Source organism: Myxine glutinosa, chromosome 1 (assembly GCF_964187855.1).
Source record: "Myxine glutinosa chromosome 1, kmMyxGlut1.1, whole genome shotgun sequence".
NCBI classification, from domain to species: Eukaryota; Metazoa; Chordata; class Myxini; order Myxiniformes; family Myxinidae; genus Myxine; species Myxine glutinosa.
In genome coordinates this window covers 18,302,623-18,325,442 of record NC_136261.1, presented here as the reverse complement: position 1 = coordinate 18,325,442, position 22,820 = coordinate 18,302,623, and the positions used below count along the sequence as shown (strand labels likewise).

The 22,820-nt window shown below is 43.5% G+C and overlaps 1 protein-coding gene across 4 annotated transcripts in view; it reads left to right on the top strand.

Moving 5' to 3' along the window:
• The window catches only part of LOC137421541 (nuclear factor 1 A-type), a 209,177-nt gene extending 186,670 nt beyond the window's left edge, over positions 1 to 22,507 (top strand). For 3 of the 4 annotated variants that reach the window (XM_068107729.2, XM_068107705.2, XM_068107714.2), the window contains 2 exons: positions 15,083 to 15,248; positions 17,628 to 22,507. In XM_068107729.2, the coding sequence (XP_067963830.2) occupies positions 15,083 to 15,248; positions 17,628 to 17,698 (237 nt within the window). In that variant the 3' untranslated portion in view covers positions 17,699 to 22,507. The remainder of the gene's footprint in view (positions 1 to 15,082; positions 15,249 to 17,627) is intronic. The other variant, XM_068107721.2, reaches the window with a different exon arrangement.
• Positions 22,508 to 22,820: the final 313 nt, after the last annotated feature.

Here is a 22,820-nt window from a genome sequence, read left to right as displayed (position 1 = left end):
AGAATCCCGTGCACATGCTGGTCACACTTATAACTCACCTAAGTCTTTATAAGTTCATCAAATACTGACACCGCGATTGACATTCGACATTGACATTGACATGTTGATATCTCTTCTGAGGTTAAAAAAAAAACACTTTTAAAGCATTATACGTATCAAACGATACATTTTATTAAACGGGGAAACCGAATACACACTTTGGTGGTTTTAAAATGACAGAATGTGTCTATTAGAAAAAAAAAAAAGAACCTTGAAGATGACGCTGCTAACAAAATACACCGCTCTAACGCATAACCACGAGTTTAAACTACATTTACAACAAATATGAAAACTATTTTCATATCAAAATGTTAAATATAGAATATATAGAAGATAATGTTAAAAAAAAAATGAGCCCTATCTTCCAATGGTAAAAAATCCTTCAAAAAATTCCTGGATCCGGAATAATATCCTGAGCTTCACCAAAAACGAATCAATTCTTCCTTATCCCAAGGGCAATCATCCCACCAACTTTCATCCAAATCCGTTCAGAACTTTTCCAGATATCTTGTTCACAAACACACGAACGAACACACACACACACACACACACACACACACACACGGACACGAGTGAATGCATTACTCCCTGGCGGGAGTAATGACTAAAAGTGCATACATACACACACACATACATATATGTCAAAGTAGTATATGTTGGCAGTGTAAATGATAAAGTTGAAGGAGCTGTGCTCCCACGTAGTCGGAAGAATGGACGCGACAAAAAGCTGGAATTCGTCCGAGTTTCTTTATTGTCACAAAACATCTCGGGTACTCTGAAAAGCCCGTTTATCGGGCAGCAATATATATACACACATTATCCCGGAGCGTTTGCCCGGGAAAGGCGAGAGGGGGCGTGGCCTGGCGTCCCGGACGCGGCCTGGCAAGTCGAGAGCGGGCGTGGCCGGGCGTGCCCGGGCATGCCCAGGCGTCCCGGCCGAGGCCTGGCAAGTTGAGCGCGGGCCTGCCCGGGCGTTCTGGACGAGCCCGGCATGGTGATCGCTCCGCGTCCTTGGTAGGTGCAAGGCGATTGTGTAAACCCAGCGGTAGCCGCTACAATGTGTACATAAGAAATAAATAATTAAAGGTGGTATGTCGGTGTGCCGATGGTAAAGTGTACATAAATAAATAATGCTTCCCGAAGGTAAATATAATCCTGTAATATTCTCTCCCGTGAAAACAAATTAATTCCCAAAATTCCAAATTAGCTTCATCCCAGAACAATATCATGTGACTCGTGCCCAGATATCAATGCACACATGTGCCGGATATTTAAAAAATGCGTCCAAGTCATTTTGAAGTCGAGGCTGAGGGGCTGACGCATGGACAGATGGAAGGACAAACGGACGGATGGACCGACAAGACACAAAATATCTTCCCCCAGGCAGATTGACGCCTGGTTGGGGGTTTAAAAAAACTCCTCTGAGATTTACAGGGGAACATTGTCGTAATGAGTACAGTCATGCCTGGCAGGGAAACGGTGGCATTTGGAGCCGTCCGTGCAGCCATTTGCCCAGAAGGTTAACAGTTCCCAAACAATGGTAGGTTAGTAACGGCTACCTGTGCTATGTTATCCAAAGTGCATGTTAACTTGTAGATCTCTATCATGATGCATTGACCTTGTAAATCGAGTTTATTAATTAATCAAGTTTGCCCCTCTGTCTTTCGCAAATCATGGATGAAAAATATGGAGTACGTCATTCCAAGCCCATGTTCCATGTATTCCAAGCCCATGTTCCATGTATTCCAAGCCCATGTTCCATGTATTCCAAGCCCGTGCTCCATGTATTTCAAGCCCATGTTCCATGTATTCCAAGTCCATGTTCCATGTATTCCAAGTCCATGTTCCATGTATTCCAAGTTCATGTTCCTTGTATTCCAAGCCCGTGCTCCATGTATTCCAAGCCCATTTTCCATGTATTCCAAGTCCCGTGTTCAATGTATTCCAAGTCCGTGTTCCATGTATTCCAAGCCCGTGCTCCATGTAGTTCCAAGCCCATGTTCCATGTATTTTATTTTTTTGTATACTGAATCGAGGCTCGTGAAAGAGCGAACATTTATTTCACAAACAAATCAACCAGACAAACAAAATATATAAAAAGAGGGAGCGGAAGACAAGATGGGGAGAGGAGGGGAAGCACACAAACACAACATTTGAGAGCAGGGAGAAGTGTGGGAGGGAGAGGGCTTCGGGGGAGGAGGCGTGGGAAGGGGGGGGGGGGGCGGAGAGGTCTAAAACACAAGGGGACCGAAATTAGCGGGGGTAGAAAAGATCAAGGTTTTGGATGGGGGAAGATAAGAGATGGTGGTGAACAGCTGTTTTAAAGACCTGGAGGGTGGAGTGGGATTGAAGAGAGTGAGGGAGTTTGTTCCAGAGGCGGGAGAAAAGACGAATGAAGGAGTGAAGGTGAGCAGAAAGTCTTGATTTTGGCAGTTTAACCATAAGAGGGTTGCAGGCAGATCTTGTGCGACCTGTAGGAATATTTGGGGGACAGAGCCCAGAGAGAGCTGGGGGGGCAAGGCCAGAGAGGAGTCGGTAGAAGACGGAAAGACCACCAACCTGCCTGCGGTGAGTGAGTGAAAGGCCCTTGGAGTTAGCTTCATCGCGGGAGATTCCAATGATTCTGAACGCTTTGGTTTCAACAGCGTGAAGACGAGCTAGGTGTGAGGCAGGAGCACCAGACCAGAGGGGAGAGCAGTATTCCATAGAGCTGCGGATGAAAGCCTTGCAAGTGGTGAGGAGCTCAGGTGTACCAAGGAAGGACTTCGCACGACGGAGGATGCCCAGTCGGCGACTGGCTTTGGAGGCCAGATTTGAAATGTGGTTTTCCCAGGAAAGATCATGGCAGATAGTGAGACCCAAAACATTGAGTGAAAGAACTTCTTGGAGAGGATTATTCAGAAAGTGGATGGGAGGGTTGTCCAGTCGGTCTTTTCGGAGAGACATCGTAAGAGTGTGAGATTTGTCAGGATTGAAAGACATGTTCCATTTGTTTGCCCAGTCTGTGATTTTGTCCAGGTCTGCAGAGAGTGAGGAGGCTGCAGACTGCCGATCTGAAGGATGAGGAATGGAGCGACAGAGAGTAGAGTCGTCAGCAAAGAGATAGAGAGGATTTTCAAGAGAGTCAGAGAGATCATTGATGAAGACCAGAAAAAGCATAGGGCCCAGAACACTGCCTTGGGGAACTCCAGCCTGAACAGGAAGAGGAGATGAGAGAAACCCATTCAGGGCCACACGTTGACTACGACGAGAGAGGAAGTCCACCAGCCATGCGTGGAGATTTCCATGGATACCAAAGGAGGAGAGTTTGGTGAGCAGAGCGGTGTGCCAGACCGTATCGAAGGCATGTGAAATGTCAAGGGAGCGGCTCTAATTTCCTGTTTGGTGTTGAGGACCTCCATCCATTGTTGAGAAAGCAGAAGCAGCATGTCCAGAGTAGAGTGACCAGGTCTGAAACCAAATTGATGGTCAGAGACCAAGCCATTGGAAAAGAGGAAAGATTTCATATCTGAAGCAATGATGGATTCCATGACTTTGCTGATAATTGGGAGAAGACTGATTGGTCTGTCGTTGCTAGGATCTGTTTTTACACCTTTTTTGTGCAAAGCGGTGATGTTGGCTGATTTCCAAGCAGATGGCAGATGACCTTGAGCAAAAGAGAGGGTGAAGAGAACAGAAAGAGGGAGTGAAAGAGCGGAAGAACATGATTTTAGGACCCGTGGGCTGATGCCGTCAGGACCAGTTGCAGAATTAGAGTCGAGGGTTGACAGAAACTTTTCCACCTTGTCAGGAGGAAAGGACACAGAGTCCAGGAGCAGCTGGGTACGACTGGGTACGGTGGGTACAGAGAGGGATGGGTTTGGGACACAAGATTTCGAGGCAAACACAGAGTTGAGGCATTCAGCTTTTTCATGTCCGGAGTCTGCCGTGTTGCTGTTTGAGGTGAGGGAGGGGATGGAGGGGGAACAAACACCAGAAACAGATTTGACCAGATGCCACCAGGATTTGGAAGAGGGAGACAGATAAGAGAGTTCTGTCTTGAGAACGGTGAGATATTGTTTCCTGGCTCTCCTGAGGGTGGACACACACTTGTTTCGGGCTTTGTGAAAGGAAATGAGATTTCCTTCCATTGGATTTGCTTTCCAGGAGACGAAAGCAAGTTGTTTCTGGGCAACAGCCTCACCACAAGATTCCGTGTACCATGGACGGGAGGAAGGGTATGACAACTGAAGACGAGATGGGATAAATCTGTGCATGAGAGAGAGCAATTTACTTTGGAAGAATTCCCAGGATGAGTTGATGTCAGAGGCGGTAGAGATGGGAGACCAGTCCAGATGATTGATGGCTGCTTGAAGACCGTGCCAGTTGGCCTGAGTGAAATGGCAGACTCGTCGACGCTGAGGAGGCTCTCTGAGAATGGTCAGAGAGATGTCCACTTTAACAAGCACATGATGAGATGAGCCGATTGGAGCAGAAGAAGAGCAGCAGACATTTTCAGGGAAGTTAGTCATAACCAAGTCCAGAAGAGAAGATGCTCCGTTGACTGAGATCCGGGTCGGGAAATTGACAGATTGTGTCAGTCCCAGTGAGTCGCAGAAGTCCTTTGCTGAAGAGCCATGGCTGGTGAGAGAGGTATCCACACCCAGCCAACTGGCATGGTGACAATTGAAATCACCACATATGAGGAAGAGAGAGTTGGGATGGGTAGATAGAAGTTGGTCCATATTATCAGACAGCGAGATGTAGATGGAGTCATCACTGTTTGGTGGACGGTACAACACACATATGAACAAAAGGTGGGAGCGATGGGGAAGCCGTAGCCAAAGGTATTCCTGGGGGTGAGGTGGAGAGAGGGCAGTGGAGGGCGAGTGGGGAAGAGTTTTTTTTTTAAGATAGCAACCCCACCTCCAGGACGAGGCTCAGGTCTATTATACCGGAGGAGGGAGTAATCTGGGAGAGATACCAAGGCATCAGAGACATCATGAAGGAGGAAAGTTTCTGTTAAGCAGATCACATCTGGTTTGTCAGAAGCAACCTGTATGGAGAGATCAGTCAAGTTTGAGCGAAGGCCCCGGATGTTTGAGGTCCATACCGTTAATGAAGAGGAAGGGGGAGCATCGGATACAGAACAGGGGGGGGGGAGGGGTAGGGTAAGATGTGGAAGAGGAGGAAGAGGTCGGGAGAGCTGTTGAAGGTGTGTCAGAGATTTCAGAATAGCTTGGAGAAGGGGAAGAATGGGGTGGACAAAAGGTTTGATGGAGATTGGGTGAGGCATATTGAAGTGTTATTTGAGGAGGGGAAGAGCGAGGCAGAAGGTTGGGGGAGATGAAGGTGAAAGTTGGAAGGGGGAAGAAGCAGGGAGGATGCTTTGAGGAGGAGGGGTGAGAAGGGAGTCTAAGAGGGGAGGAGCGAGGGAGAGTCTCGGAGGGGAGGGGTGTGGGGGGAGTTTAGGAGGGAGGGGGTGGAAGGGGCAAGGGGGGAGATTTGAAAGGGATGGGTGATGGGGAAGCTTTGGAGGGGAGGGGTGATGGGGAAGTTTTGGAGGGAAGGGGTGATGGGGAAGATTTGGAGGGGAGGGGCAAGGGGGAAGATTTGAAAGGGATGGGTGATGGGGAAGATTTGGAGGGGAGGGGCAAGGGGGAATATTTGAAAGAGATGGGTGATGGGGAAGATTTGGAGGGGAGGGGTAAGGGGGTAGATTTGGAGGGGAGGGGTGATGGGGAAGTTTTGGAGGGGAGGGGGGATGAGGAAGTTTTGGAGGGAAGGGGGGATGGGGAAGATTTGGAGGGGAGGGGTGAGATTGGATTTTGAAAAGTGTACGATTCATGGAAAACGAACATTTTTTGCAAAATGAGTTTGAGACCTTCGAGTAAAAAATACGTTTGAGGACGCTGAAGGAGGGGTGGAGGGCTGGAGAGTTTAGGGAATGTAGAAAAGATGAACTGTAAGAGATGGTATTATTTATTTTTTTTGGAATGAATAGATTTGGTGAGCAAGACGAAAGCATCCTTTTGTAGGAGAAGAAGAAAAAGGTGTTATAATATATGACAGAAAAACAGTTGTTCAGGGGAGAGATTAAACATTTCTAACCACGTGATCGCGTGATCACGAACAACGTGAACGAAGAACGAACAAACAAATAAGACCAACAAATAAACGAATAAGAACTGAGAAGGAAATATTTTTTGGGGGTTTTTTTTTTTTGGAGTAGAGATATTAAACAAGGAAGTATGGGGTGAACGACTGGGACGAAACAGAGAACGAAAATAATTGCAGCGCATTCGACGAACCGCTGAGAAAAAACAAAACCACAAGGTCGGAGACGGTAGCCTAAGCCTACTAGTACTAGTACTAGGCCTCAGAATACTCGACATGCATTAACCGACGATTGTGTATACATGTACGAAAAATTAACACCGAAAATTTTCCTAAAGACACGCTATAGTTACACACACCGAAAGATAGATACAGTCTCGACAAAAACACAATTGTGAAAAAATTACTTAGCTTCGAAAGCGTGAGCGCATGGACAGCTTCGAAAAGACGTGACCTCGCCGACAAAGATCTCGCGAGACCCATGAGATGTATTCCAAGCCCATGTTCCATGTATTCCAAGCCCATGTTCCTTGTATTCCAAGCCCATGTTCCATGTATTCCAAGCCCATGTTCCATGTATTCCAAGCCCATGTTCCATGTATTCCAAGCCCATGTTCCATGTAGTTCCAAGCCCATGCTCCATGTATTCCAAGCCCATGCTCCATGTATTCCAAGCCCATGCTCCATGTATTCCAAGCCCATGCTCCATGTATTCCAAGCCCATGCTCCATGTATTCCAAGCCCATGCTCCATGTATTCCAAGCCCATGTTCCATGTAGCTCCAAGCCCATGCTCCATAGTGCCAAGCCCATGTTCCATGTATTCCAAGCCCATGTTCCATGTATTCCAAGCCCATGCTCCATAGTGCCAACCCCATGCTCCATGTATTCCAAGCCCATGCTCCATGTATTCCAAGCCCATGCTCCATGTATTCCAAGCCCATGTTCCATGTAGCTCCAAGCCCATGCTCCATAGTGCCAAGCCCATGTTCCATGTATTCCAAGCCCATGCTCCATGTATTCCAAGCCCATGTTCCTTGTATTCCAAGCCCATGTTCCATGTATTCCAAGCCCGTGTTCCATGTATTCCAAGCGCATGCTCCATAGTGCCAAGCCCATGTTCCATGTATTCCAAGCCCATGCTTCATGTATTCAAAGCCCATGCTCCATGTATTCCAAGCCCATGCTCCATGTATTCCAAGCCCATGCTCCATGTATTCCAAGCCCATGCTCCATGTATTCCAAGCCCATGCTCCATGTATTCCAAGCCCATGCTCCATGTATTTCAAGCTCATGCTCCATAGTGCCAAGCCCATGTTCCTTGTATTCCAAGCCCATGTTCCATGTATTCCAGGCCCGTGCTCCATAGTGCCAAGCCCATGTTCCATGTATTCCAAGCCCATGTTCCATGTATTCCAAGCCCATGTTCCATGTATTCCAAGCCCGTGCTCCATCGTGCCAAGCCCATGTTCCTTGTATTCGAAGCCCATGCTACATGTTGTTTCACGTTTGTGCTCAATATATATCGACAAATCTATGCTTAGAATTCACAAGACACATTCTTGCTCAGAGTTACTTATGCTCCTCTTCCGTGGATGCTTATTACTCCTCAACCATGCTTATGCTTCTTTGTGTTTTTCAATACAACTTTCCTCTGACAAATGCTTTGGATTTGCTGTAGCTCATTCATTTGACCCAAAGGTAGCATTTCTTGATTCATTGCCTTTGAGCAAGTTCACCTGGCTGATTGATTGACACAATTAACTCGATGCTATTCATGGAATACTTACCCTGAGTAGTCAACATAGAATACTTACCCTCGACTACGTGAGCGATTACATCATAAATTTACATTCTCTAATATAATTGTTGTGTCGATCACGCTCAATAAATTTCAAACTGATCAGACTAAGCGTTGTCCCTGTCGAATTATGACGTCATAATTATGGCATCAATGCTGCCATTGTTAAGAACACTTATTCCCTATGCGAAAGAGCCACGTTTAAATTTTTTCCATGGAATGGTTTCAGAGATATCGAGGTGTGACGTTTTTCCAAGATGGCGCCTGTGCCACGTGACATATGACGTCATAATTATCATTATAATATGCTACAGGAGGAGGAGCTCCTATGGAGAAAATTTCGTGTCAATCGGACCAAGAATTGCAGAGAAAAAAAACATTCATACTGATCGAATCAAGCGTTGTCCATGTCGAATTATGATGTCATAATTAAGGCACCAATGACGTCATAGTTAACAACACTTATTTCCCATGGGGAGTTCTTTACAATGAGCCACGTTTAAATTTTTTCCAGGCAGCGGTTTTGGAGATTATAGAGGTGCAACATTTGCCAGTTTTTCCAAGATGGCGCCTGTACCACATGCCCTATGACGTCATAATTGTCATTAAAATATTTTACAGGAGGACACGCCCCTATGGTGAAAATTTCGTGTCCATCAGACCAACAGTTGCAGAGAAAAAAAAATCATACTGATCGGATGAAGCATAAAACTTGTTGTATGATGACGTCATAAAGGCACTGGTGACATCATTAACATATCTTATTCCCCATGGGGAGTACTTGATATTGAGCCGTGTTTCAATTATTTTTCCCATTGAGTGGTTTCGGCGACATAGAGATGTAACGTTTTTTCAAGATTGCGCACGTAACACGTGACCGATTACGTCATAATTATGAATAAAATTATACAGGCAGACACGCCCCTACGGTAAGATTTCGTGTCACTCGAACGATTCAAGATTGCTCAGGAGTTCAGTATTTGAAAGGAATGTTTTGCATGTTCTCTCCTCTGCAATGCCATCGCAGCCTGGCACTGCTTGAAAAGCAGCGAGGATTGTGCGGGCACGGATGGGTAGGTCAATGTCACGGATGATTGGAAGGGCTGTATCCGGTTTCAGAGCAATGGATTGGTAAATAAGGGATGGGCAGGGATCCGAAGTTTGGGGAATAACTCCCCTTCCCTCCCCCTGGCAGCCGTCATTATCCTAAATCGAAAAATCGAAGCCGGAGCGATTGTCCGGCTACTCTTTTGTATTCATGTGTCGAGTTTCAGAACAATCGGCTGATAAGGGAGGAGGAGGGAAACAGCAAAAGGTTAACGGACGACCGGATGGATGGACAGACAGACAGACAGACAGACAGACATCCGGACATCAGCACCCATTTTACAAGTTAATCTCTTCGAGAATCAAGATAAGATGACTTAATGAAAGTACACGAAGAATTTGACACCATTCTTATCACCGCCGCCACCAAAGGTGGATGGGGGTTGTTTTCAATCCTGTCTCCGTTGGTCCGTTTGTTTGTTACTTGGCAGTTTTTTTTTTTTTTTTTTTGCAAGTCTGTTGATCACTCCGGTTGTGTGTGTGTGTGTGTGTGTGTGTGTGTGTGTGTGTGTGTGTGTGTGTGTGTGTGTGTGTGTGTGTGTGTGTGTGTGTGTGTGTGTGTGTGTCTATCTGCCTGCTCACTTATACTTGTCTACAGGTCACAATTTGAAACCGATCTTCACGAAACTTCACCAAATGGTAAAATTCATTGTCCGACAAAATCCGATATATTTTTGAGGTCAAAAGGTCAAAAGGTCAACTTAGGCCATAGGTCAACCTTTTTCACATTTCTAAAATCCTCAATTTTCATCCGATTGACTTGGAATTTGAATGGGATTTTCACATCGGCTTACTGAATTAAACCACCAACTATTTTTGACATCAACATAGGCCAAAAGGTCAACATAAGCCAAAGGTCAACAACAATTTCACATTTCTGAAATCCTCAATTTTCATCCAATTGACTTGAAATTTGAATAGCATTTTCATTTCAGCTAACTGAAACCAACCACCAACTATTTTTGAGATCAGCATAGGCCAAAAGGTCAACATAGGCCAAAGGTCAACAACAATTTCAAATTTCTAAAATCCTTAATTTTCATCCGATTCACTTGAAATTTGAATGGGATTTACATATCAGCTAACTCAATTCAACCACCAACTATTTTTGAGACCACCTTTGGCCAAAAGTGCAACATAGGCCAAAGGTCAACAACAATTTCAAATTTCTAAAATCCTTAATTTTCATCCGATTCACTTGAAATTTGAATGGGTTTTACATATCAGCTAACTCAATTCAACCGCCAATTATTTGTGAGGTCAAAAGGATGCTCTACAGAGTGTCATTCTGCTTTGTTCTCTTTTGCCAAGTGCCGCTCTATGAGTGATTTTTTTTGTTTGTTTGTTTGTGAACAAGATATCTCAAAAGGTTATGGACGGATTCGTGACAACGACGAAATGATTAGATTTTGGTGAAGATCCGGATTCGGATCCGACTACTATAATTTCTAAGTGATTCTTCACCATTGAGAGATAGAGCTAAAACCAACATATAGCGGGATCTCTCTAAAAAGTTATGGATGGTTTTGGACGAAACTTGGTGGACATGTTGTGCGTGTGACAAAGAAGAATTGATTCCATTTTGGTGAAGATCCAGATCCGGATCCAGCTAGTAGAATTTTATAAGTGATTCTTCACCATTGAGTGATATTGCCAACCAGGTGGAGGTATCCTCCCTACTGAGTGTTGTTCTAGTTCTTCTTTCTGCAGTCGCTTCTACTGCATGAGGAAGAAGACTGGAGTGACTGGTTTAGGGGAAGGGCCTCTCTATCCCCAATGCTTCTGTAGGTCATATCTAATTCCAGTTTAAATCTGTCTTGAGTTTCTGATGTCACCACCTTTCCACGGAGACCATTGCATGCTCCGAGTTAAAGACCCCTACCTTACTCTCGACTGGACTTTCTTATTCTTTATGACTGTGGTCCCTGGACTGTAGCTATTATGTAGGACTAAGACGGAGTTGTGGTAAATCCGATGAATGGAGTTACAAATGGATAAAGATGTTATGGCTGTGGCTTATAGGTAAGAAGGAGAAACTGGAACTAGTTACGCAAATGGAACGAGATACTTGCAGTTCTTGCTTCCAGCAGGTAGTTTTCCAGGTGTGGCATGTAGGTCCGACACTGGCGAGTTGCATTCAGACAGCGAGTGTTTCCCAAGGTCTTAAGACCCACACCAAGGCCCCAAATTCTCTGCCACTGAAGTGAGACCTCCATCGGTGGGTGAATGTCCGGTGTGGGTACGGACACCCCATTCAAATTGTTCTAGCTCCTCCACAATCCTCGACTTTGTTCAATCAGACACCACTCATTGTCTGGGATGCATTCCATCAAACCACGATGAATAACGAAATGACTAAAAGTGGGACAATGTTTCCCATAACAAAATAAAAGAAATAGGAGGGGATGCGGACCAAATTACGACAATTTGATTGCCGCAGAGGAGTTTGTCTTATCAAGTGTTGTGCATACTCAACACTATTTTGTATATAATGATGCATACTTTGATGGTACAAATTGAAATGAAACATCTGAAACAAGCTGTGATGAGGAGAAGGAGAGGTGTGTGTTGGAGTTATGCGCAAGGGGATGCTGGTGAGCCAGCGGTAGGTGGATGGCCCACCTTCAGATCAAAAAGATCATCAGGTTGTAGTTTGACTAAAGAAAGAGACGATTTCTGAAGGCCAATGTTTAGATATGTTGCTGCAGAGAGGTATGGGGGGTGGGGGCTTATCCCCTAAACTCCTGCTCATCCCTTATTGACCAATTGATTGCTCTGAAACCCGATACAGCCCTTCTAGTCGATGGTCCCCAGGATCGCCCGGTCTTAGTTGTTTCGATTCCGTATCAGGGGGCCTCCCAGGGGATCAGGGGGGCTTCCATAGGGGTCCCCCCAAATCAGCAGAGGTCAGAACTACAACCTCAAGAGGTGACCATCAGCCCACTTGGGTGGCAACAACTTTAAAATTAGTTGGCCTAGCGGTGTCTTCTTGTTATTCATGTCATCTATCCACTGAGCCAGCATGCCTTCCATGCCATGACCTCCATTTTATTTTACCTTTGCCTTCAGCCTTGTTACGGACTTACATAACGAAGGAGTTCCCTGCTTTGCACAATCAAGCAGTTGCTGTTTTGCTTTATAAATGGACCCACAGTAGTCGGAGGCAACCCAAACGCACGAGCCACATCAACGGAACGATCACTTTTGCCCATTATTTTTTATCACATCTATTTTCAACTCTCATAATAGAATGTCGCACTTTTTCTTGCTCTTTTGGCCACAAAGTCATCTTTGTCAATTGCATGACGTTTTGCAGCCATCGCTAGGTAAAATAGTCAATGCACGGCGATAGCAGAAGCGCACGAGACCAAGAATCAATGAGTGAAGGCGTAAATGCAAAATGAGGGATGGGGTTAGCATACGTCCTCTTTTCCCAGGACATGTCCTCCTTTTCGGTCCTTAAATCGCCGCCCGGCCTGGTTTTTTAAATATCTAAGAATGTCTGGGAATTTTCCGTTTTTTCCCATTTTCAAAGGGATAAATTTTAAATTTGGGATACTTTTTATCGTATTTAAACGGTTAAACCGTTTGCCCCCCCCCTTTTATACCTGTGTTTTATACCTCTCCTCCCCCCCCCCCCCTCCCCTTCCCACGCCTCCTGCCCCCAAGCCCTCTCCCTCCCACACTTCTCCCTGCTCTCAAATGTTGTGGTTGTGTGCTTCCCCTTCTCTCCCCATCTTGTCTTCCGCTCCCTCTTTTTGTATATTTTGTTTGTCTGGTTGATTTGTTTGTGAAATAAATGTTAGCTCTTTCACGAGCCTCGATTCAGTATACAAAAAAAACAAAAAAACATTTTTGTCCATTTTTTTATTGTGATAAAATGCAGTTGTGTAATGTTTGGACCAGTGCAGCTTGGTACACGTCTGTACTACCCCGCCATGGCGTAATGACAATTGAACTGAAGACAAATTTCCTGTGTGTTTCAAAGTGGTCGAGGAGAATGGGAAGCGGAGTACTTGGTATGTAGAGCTGGTACGTACGTCTCTGTGGCAAATAAAGGTGGTATTGATTTACAATCTCGTGGGGACTCGGCCGAGCACAGGAAAGCAGGTCAAGGAGAGAGCTCGTCATCCTCGTTCGCAAAATTGAAGGACTAGTGAAAGGAAAATTCTCACTGCATGTAAAGAGGTACAATGAAATGTGAATAATTAGAACATTGATTTTTGAGGCCATAACACTTGTTTTATTCATAGGTACTCAATATAGATGACATGTAGTACGCAGTATATATACCAAGTGAATACAACATCAGTTGGAAGATACTGATACAGATATCAGACACCCCCTCTATTTTTTCCCCTCTATGTTCTCTTTTTTGAAATTCAAATATAGTAACCCTACGAATAGAGGGGCAACGAGTAACGAGGTATGACTGTGTATATATATATTTTTTTTTTTTTTTTATCGCACCTGTGTTCGAAGGAAACGGTTCACTTTGACATTTTTAATATGAAATAGGCAAAGCCTAAAAACGAACAAAACCCATTAGAATTACCCTGTAGAACGAATTAGAATTCCCCTGTAGAGCCCTTTAGAATTACCCTGTAGAACCCTTTTAATTACCCTTTAGAATTATTCTTTAGAATTCCCCTGTAGAACCATTTAGGATGATCCTTTAGAACCCTTTTAATCACCCTTTAGAATCACCCTTTAGAATTACCCTTAATAACCCTTTAGAACTACCTTTCAGAATTCCCCTGTAGAACCCTTTAGAATGATCCTTTAGAACCCTTTTAATTACCCTTTAGAATTACCCTTAATAACCCTTTAGAACTACCTTTCAGAATTCCCCTGTAGAACCGTTTAGAATTATCCTTTAGAACCCTTTAGAATTCCCTGTAGAACCCTTTAGAATTACCCTTTAGAATTCCCCTGAAGAACCCTTTAGAACTATCCTTTAGAATTCCCCTGCATAACTGATTAGAATACCCTTCTCACCCTTCCCATGCCTCCCCCCCAAAGCCCTCTCCCTCCCACAGTTCTCTCGATGTCTCCATGTCTCTCGGTCCCTGCTCTCAAATGTTGTGTTTGTGTCCTTCCCCCTCTCTCCCCATCTTGTCTACCGCTCCCGATGTTATTTGTTTTATGTGTCTGTTTGTCTTTCTGTGTGATTAATGTTCGCTCTTTCACGAGCCTCGATCTTGTATACAAAAAAAAAAAAAACCCATGTAGAACCCATTGGAATGACCCTTTACAACTGATTAGAATTACCCTTTATAATTACAATTTATAATCCTCTAGAATTACACTTTAGCATTAAACACGGTGGGTTAGAATAGTTCTTCGTCATTTTTTGACGGATCGAAGAAGGACGTTCAAGGACGAAGAAGGACGAAGGACGACGTAGCCAAATATTGATTCATGCACGTAACCCGGGGTATTTTTTCTTTTATTTTCGGGAGCGATTGAGTCAGCTGTCTGTTGCCTATACACCGCCCAAATAAAGGTATGTGTCAGAAGAAGGTGTTGCATGCTTGGAACAAGACCACCCATAGAGTGGGTACTCTGCTCGTACTAATCAAACCATGGAGTTTGCTGCGTACACATCCTTGGATGAAAATATGGTTCACTTTCACCTGAGTAATTTGCTTTGTCTTCATTCCCTAATCCATTATTGGCTTACCAGCTGTGTTTGGTTATCTATGGAAATTTCAGGATCAAATTCTTAATTTGCAGGTAAAAATAAAATAACACAAACATCGTAATTCAAGTCGGATATTTGACATTGATTAAAGGCCTTAGATTCAGAGATTTATCATCAGGATCTGATGAACAGTTACATTTGTAAGTACAATAAGTCCGATGAAGCCATTGATATGTTATCGATGTATAAATATACGCTTTTACAGAGAGAATGTGGCTTTGCAAATGAAGGATGTACAAACACCTTTTACTTATATTCTTACAGGAAAACATGTGAATATAGATTCCAAACAACTGTTTACAATCATTGTTCATTTCCTGCTATTTGTTATTGCAGGCTGGACGAGCTGGCCAATTTGGAGGCAAGATGACATCTTTATTTCCATCAGCCATGTTGCCAGGTGCACCTATGACACGCCCTCTGCCTTTACCTTTGGCAACGGACATCAAGCCCCTCCTCTCTCCTGTCAATGAGACAGCACCAGCCCCGCCCACTCCTCCTAGTAAGATAATTGACAGGGATGAGTGAGGCCTGAAGTTCCCCATTATTTTACGGGTTGTGTGTTGGCAGTTTCTGAGACGAAGGAAGCCGAAGAGTATGTATGATTTGAGGGCAGCAACAACAGGGCAGACTTGAAACAAGAAGACGTCATGCGGAGCACGATACTTGCAAACCCCCCCCCCCCCAAAAAAAAAAGTTTTCCATAGATACAGCAAATAGTCCATTTCATCAAGATTAAAATTGACGATCTTGATCAAAGCTCGGGTCAATAGGATGAAAAGTGACGATGTTTCAGATGAAAAATGATGATTTTAGAAGTTTGACCTTGAGTTGCCCTTTGACCTTTTGACCTCAAAAATAGTTTGTTTCCCAATGCAGTGAGGAAATACACAAATGCTGTTCTATTTTCAAGCAAATTGGACAAAAAATTGATGGGTTTTCAGATGAAAATTGATGATTTTGGAAGTTTGACCTTCAGTTGACCTTTGACCTTTTGCCCTCAACAAAGTTTTTCCCAATTCAGTGACAATGTGCAAATGCTGTTCAATTATCAAGTCGATCGGATGAAAATTGACGGCTTTTCAAATGAAAATTGATGATTTTGGAAGTTTGATCTTGAGTTTACCTTTGACATTTTGACCTCAAAAATAGTTCATTTCTCAATTTAGAGACTCGATGTGCAAATGCTTTTCAATTTTCAAGTCAATCGGATTTAAAATGGCGATTTTAGAAATTTGACCTCCAGATGACCTTTGACCTCAAAATCAACAGGCTTCTCAATTGGGACGACCTATACAACTTGGTGAAGTTTCGTGACGATCGGTTTAGAATTGTGATCTGCAGGCCGGTGACAAACAAACAGACAGACAAACAGACAGACAAACAGACAAACAGACAGACAGACAAACAGACAGACAAACAGACAGACAAACAGACAGACAAACAGACAGACAAACAGACAGACAAACAGACAGACAGACAGACAGACAGACAAACAAACAGACAGACAGACAAACAAACAGACAGACGAACAGACAGAACCACAAACGCAACCGACCAATATACTTGAAAAATCTTCGATTTTGCAAGTGATAAGGATGAAGAGAAGTGTAATTTGTAAATAAGTGCAAGGGACTAAAAGATAGGTCAAACTCAGAGGAGTGAAATGAATGGAGTGAGGCATGCTGGGTACGAGAGAAAGGTAGTCGAAGTTGGCCTATTTGGAAATTCAGAGCAATATCATCACGATGCTGTAACCCAGGTTCAAATCCCACATGCAGCGGCCTGCGAAAGTATTCACTCTCCTCCAAAGTTTTCACATTTTGTTGTGACCTGAGCTTACATTTAATGATGGTTTCAAATCTAACTTGATATGTAGAGTCTTGACAAACTACTCCAATGGGATGAAACTAAAAAATGCAGATAAAATGTGAATAAGTCAGATTAACAGAGAAAATCCGATGATTTTCAGTTACATATCTATTGAAAACCTTTGCCTAATTAACCCTAAATCACATCAGGAGAAAATTATTTGTTTGAAAAGTTATAAAATAGGTGTAAAAGGTTTCACGTGTGTGTAATCAGTGGCCTAACTTAAAAATTAAGCTCCTCCACGTGTCTCAGGAGTCTAAAGGTGCCACTCACTTGGACAAGAAATCAGACATAAAGTGGTGGAGAAGTACCGTTCAGGAGAGGGTTATAAGAAGATTTCAAAATCACTCATTATCCCTTTGATTTAAGATGAAATCCATCATTAAGAAGTGGAAGCAGTATCATACCAACCAGACTCTACCCAGATCAGGTCCCAGATCAGACTCTACCCATCCAAACTCAGCAGCCGTGCAAGCAGGAATCTGGTGCAGGATGTCACTGTAAATCCAACAATGACTGAAAGATCTGCAAGGCTCTATGTCCGAGATGCGGATCAGTGTTAATCAATCAACAATATCCCGTTCCCTTCACAAAACTGGCCTCTATAGACCCTCTCCTTCTGACCTCCCCCTCCCCTTCCTTCCATCTATTCCCTCCTTCTTTCCTACCACATGGCACACTCATTGTATTATTTTATATGGAAATCTCGGCTCATGGACGAGCTGAATTGAATGCATAATCAAAATGTATAGTCCGTGTGTATACTTGTAAACGTACATCCAGGAGCACGAGAATGGGGTTGTCACCCTTCGCTTGATTTAGCTTGTGCGGTTTTATCCTCAAGTATTGAAAAATGTATAAAGATTAGGCTGAAATAGCCTTGTCTGCTTTTTTCTCTTCCTCATCAATTTCATCTCCTCCATTTGTTTTTCTTTTAACCACATCTTCCTTAATCACAGCATCTATGTTTGTTGACCTCACACATCTCTGCCTCCCCTTTCCTCCCTAGTTATGGGCCTGAAACCAGCGTTGTACCATGCCACGTCAGAGGGACCTGCAGACGGCTACCACAACTACTAAGCAAGAAGGAGTTGGGCTCTGTGGGTGGGGTGCGGGGTGGAATGGGAGAAAGAGTCAGGGTGATGGATAAGAGTGCAGGTTAGAGGAAATGGAGGTGAGGTTGGGTGGGACTAGTTATCAAGATGTATTTGAATCGGAGACTGCAAGGGTTGGGGAAAAGGAAAAGGGGTGGTGCTAATGTAGAAAGTCAAGTTTACAAGTGCAAGGACGTGAAAAGGGTTCTTCTGAGTTATTATTTTTGTTATTTTTAAGATTCTAAAAGTTAAAACACAAAAGTCCTGATTTTCCCCTCTGGGACTCTAAACACAAGAGGCTTTTAATCGTGACGAATGAAGGAACTCGGGACTAAGGATGTAAAGAGGAGGCCGCTTTGCAGCAGGTTTAACATTGGCGACACCTTTGCCGACTAACAAAAGGACAAGAGGTGCCAGAAAAGAGAGTCGTAAGCTCCATCGGTCAATGTTACTTTTACAAATAAGCTGCAGTGAAACCCCAATAATCCGCATTTAATATAAGTCAATATGTAGATTATAGCAAAGAGATTTCTTGATTGTTTTTACCAATTAATTAGTCATACTTTGGTGTATGATTAGATGTTATGATGCAAAGGGCTTATTTTGTTTTAAGTTTCTGGGCCCACCATGTGCTACATATTACTCCTGGTGGTGTATGTGTGAGTCATTGGTGAATTTCTTCACTTTTGACGCTGAGGGTACTTTGGGCAGAAACCATATCATATCAACACTCGTTTGCTCATTATCATAACACAAACAAGTACATATGCAACACCCGTGCGCATTTTTTCAACGTTGCTTCGCATTTTGGCTCGATTTGCTGGCCCTCCGAGCCAGTCTTTGTCCAAAGTTTCAGATCTGCCTTGCTGACTTCCCTTGACCACCTTGTGCTTGCTGATAATCAGCGTAGCATATAACCCCATATATATACATATATATATATATATACATTCGCGGATTATAGTCGACATTCATGGGATTTGCCTCTACATTTACGGTTTGTTCCTCGATATTCGCGGATTTTCGCGATTCAGAAACCAATCCCCCAATTTTTCATTGAAACAATGCCCCGCCATTCGCGGTTTTGCAATTCGCGGCATTTCCCAGGAACGTAACCACCCCCCCCCCCCCCTTGCATGCTCCCATTCCTCCTCTCTCCATAATCCCCACATCCTTTCCCTTCTCTCCCTTCTCCACCCACATTTGCCTCCTTTTTCTCTCCTGTCATCCCCTTTCCAACCCACCCTCAATTTTAATTTTCTCAACTGAGCCACCCCCACCCCCACTTTCCACTTATTAAATAAACAAACAACCTATGATACAAGTTTCTCACCAAAAATATTTTCCTTTGTGACAAAACATTACACCGACATCGTCTTGATTAATATTGGCCTTCTTCCAACTGAAATGAAATTACTACACAAAGGTTACTTAGATATAATAAATAGGAGGAATGGTGCATCATATATATATATATATATTGCTTGCTCACATAGACTTACAATCTTTGCCTGTAATAAAGTTGTTAGGATCCATTTCGTACATTTGCTTCACATATAACTTATTTTAGCAAAGTCTTGCTTTATCTGGTCTTTGTAAATGAAAACACTCAAATTTTTGAGAACTTGATGGTGCAATATCCGCATAAACCTATTTCCGCATGATGATCGTGGCCGTCCAATCTATATATGTGCATATTTTTCCGAAAATGCAAAGCAAAATGTTGAATCCAATGAATATTATTGTGAACATTTGGAGAACACTGAACTATCGGCTTTGATGGAATGTTATGATGGGGGGCCCTTGCATCAAATAAATAATACATGGAAGCCCATACTCCTTATGGAGCTTCTTCATGACGAGTCAAGGATTGTTTCTAGGCTCGAACCAATCCTTGACGGGTCAAAGGCGAGTGTGAATACCCGAGGCCATCCTGTGAATCCCACTTCTGTCAACCAATGTATCTTGCCATACTGCTCTTTCTGTTAGGAATTCGTCTGAGGATAATTTTGTAAATATTTAAACAAAAATGCAGAACCCCGACCAAACTATTCTGAAACGTCTTTTGAACCGCGAAAGCCAAAGTTTTCGGGGCAAAATCCAACAATGAACTAACAACTCGTTCTGAAGGAAGGAATGATGCAAAATTGCACCTGAGATCAACAAAAATTGGATTCACAATAAAATTTAATCTTTATCATGAAAAATTTGACATATTCGAAATCCACATGCGAACAGGTTTTTGACTTAATCAAACAAATATGCAATTAAATTATGGGAAAGAAATGGATTGTGGGCCTGGCAGGATAGCCGCTCCGAAAGACAACGGGCTCCGTTTCTGCCTTTTACAAAAATTAAATAAAAATTGCAATTTTAAAAACTAAGATCCTGCTCCAAATCCCAGTCCCTATTTCAAAGTGAAATGCATCGGGACCGCCATTCAATTTAAAGCCGGCTGTCCTGGTATCTTCGTAACAATGCTAATGCTGCACCGCTACAGGTTTAGTACCGCAACTACGTGAACATCGCCTTAAAGTTCCGGTCACTTATTACATTGCTCCTTAAATATTATTCTTATTTCGTATGCAGCCTGTGGCTGCTGGTTGCATCATTTAATAATAATAAATAATAAATCTTCATTGTCCCATATTCAGGAAAATTTACCAGCTCAACAGGGGCTAAAACTCAAGACCCTAAGATATTAAGGCAACCCCAGGCCATTGTTAAAGCGAAGGATAGAATAACATAGAATAAGTTGTTTAGGAAAAATGCGGATTGTTGAGGTTTCATTGTTTTTATATCAGATTGCTTCACCTGATTAAGGTACATTTTTTGGTTTAATAATGGCCTAACCTTTTGGCCGTATCGCACACAGGAAGAATGGGTTTAACACACAATCAAACTCCTTATCTTCATTTCCCAGCGTTTTTGCCGTTTCCTCTTCTCAACCAACATTGATTTACAAATCGAGTCTTTATTTACTTTTTCGATTTTGACGTTGTTTTCATCATTGACTTGGACGCTTTCCCCCGATGTTGAAACGCTTTTTTTGTCGGGGGAAGGAGGCAAGTTGTAGGAGCCTCTTGCTGGCCGGAAGGGAGGTTATCCTTTGTGGTAACTTTGGCACAATTTAGAGCCAGAGAACAAAACAATTTTGAACTTGTTTAATCCAGTACGCCTGTCCAATCAAACTGGCCCAGACTCTGAAAACGATACTTGCATCGGTGCATAAAATGTAGGCCTACAGGTCTTCGGCGTGGAAGTTGTGGACAGTCGTTCAGGGACGGTCCTCCGGTTGTGTCCTGCGGAGATCTCTCCAGCTTCCTCCGTCTCCAGATCTTCTTTCTTCCTTCTTTCGAGCTCCTCCGACCTGATTCAGCTGTCTTCATCTCATCTATTTCTCATCTTTCCATGTAACCGTTTAATCATTATGCGAATGATAAGCAGGAGCTGTACAACTCATTCATCTTCACCAGTTTGTGGGTCTCCTTCCTTTCTGTTTTCTCACTCCTTCCGACTTTTACTGGTATTCTAACTTCTCTTCCATTCTTTACCTGTATTTCTACCTTTGCTCGTTTCTGTGCCAGTAAAGGCTTTATGGCCTTTGCACTCCATTGCATTCATGGTGTCATTTGTCCTCTCCAAATCAGAAACAGGAAGGCTTCTTGATTTGGTGGTTGAATCCATCTGTTTTGTTTTGCTGATGAGGACCCGTGTATGCAACGGTGTAGTTGACGGAAGCTTTTGCAAATCCACCTGACTGTCGCACATTGCCCCCTTTTGGGCAATAATGAACGTGACATCCCCGTGGATCCTCTCTCTATCTCTCTTTATTTGTTTTCCTTCATAAAACCTCCTTCCCCCAGGTCTTCCCCTCCACACCACAGTTTATAATATACCGGTCCATTTTCAACTTCCTTTCTGACAAATATATATTTCCTTCATTCATTGGATTTCTTCCTTCTTCCTGCCTCTACTTCCTCTCTCCCTTTCTTTTCTTCCGCCTAAATTTATTTACATTTCTTCTCTCATATATTCTTTTTCTCCGCCATATCACCTGTAAAACATTATAGGAAGCTTTATCATAGATGCATCAACGTTGCCTGCTTCCTGCCGGCTGTTATTCTTTCTTTTCAATCCTCCCTTTTGTTCTCTTGCCCAATGCCTTGGGCCCTGGCATTGCCACTAAGGTGGTATCACCAGCATATCGTTCACCAGTAGTGGTAAATAATCGACACAACAAGTTGTCGGTTTTTTCCCCCTGCCAGCCAAGACCCAAACACTTGAACTTGACAGGACTGGGGTCGGTGTTGTTTGTGGCCTGTAAACTAGCAAGACACTATCCCGAGAGCCATTTTGGTGACATCAGCACGGCAACGTTCCAACCGTTTCTCCAGCTGGGAACGTTTCTCCATGCAGCGGCCGTTCTGGGTCTAAAGCTACCCTTCAGTGTTCTGTGCAGGAGAGGTGTCGTCTTCTTTGGGTGTCCCAGATCGCATCATCTGTGTTACCCAGAATCCACCATTGCAACACGCCAAACTGCCTTTTTATAGTTTGGGCCATGCACCCGGATTGTGCCTTCATTTTGTAATATTTGTGAACCCGCATGCCCCCTCACTGTGATGACCCCTCGCCCGGCCGACCAACGTGATGTGACAATGTTCGTGACTTGTGCATTTCTTGTCCTTCAACTGCATCTCGTCGCTTTTGGCTTCATCGTCTTGCCTGCACACGTCTTGCTGTCTTCCAGAAAGAAAACCTTCGTTCGTAGAATGTTATTAAATATGCAATTTTACTCAGTTTTCCTGTTTCATTGATATTTGTGGATTTTTTTGTTTTTTTTTTGTATATAAGATCGAGGCTCGTGTAAGAGCTAAAATCAATCAGAAAAAACAACAACAAACGGACACACAAAACATACAAAAAAGGGAGTGGGAGACAAGATGGGGAGAGAGAGGGAAGCACAACAAGTACAACAGCAGGGAACAGGGACAACGGGAGATCAGTGGGAGGGGGGGGGGAGGAGGCAGGATAAGGCGGGGGGGGGGGGGAGTATAAAACACACGGACACTGCTGGAACTTCCAGGAAAGAAAAAAGTCGGTATTTC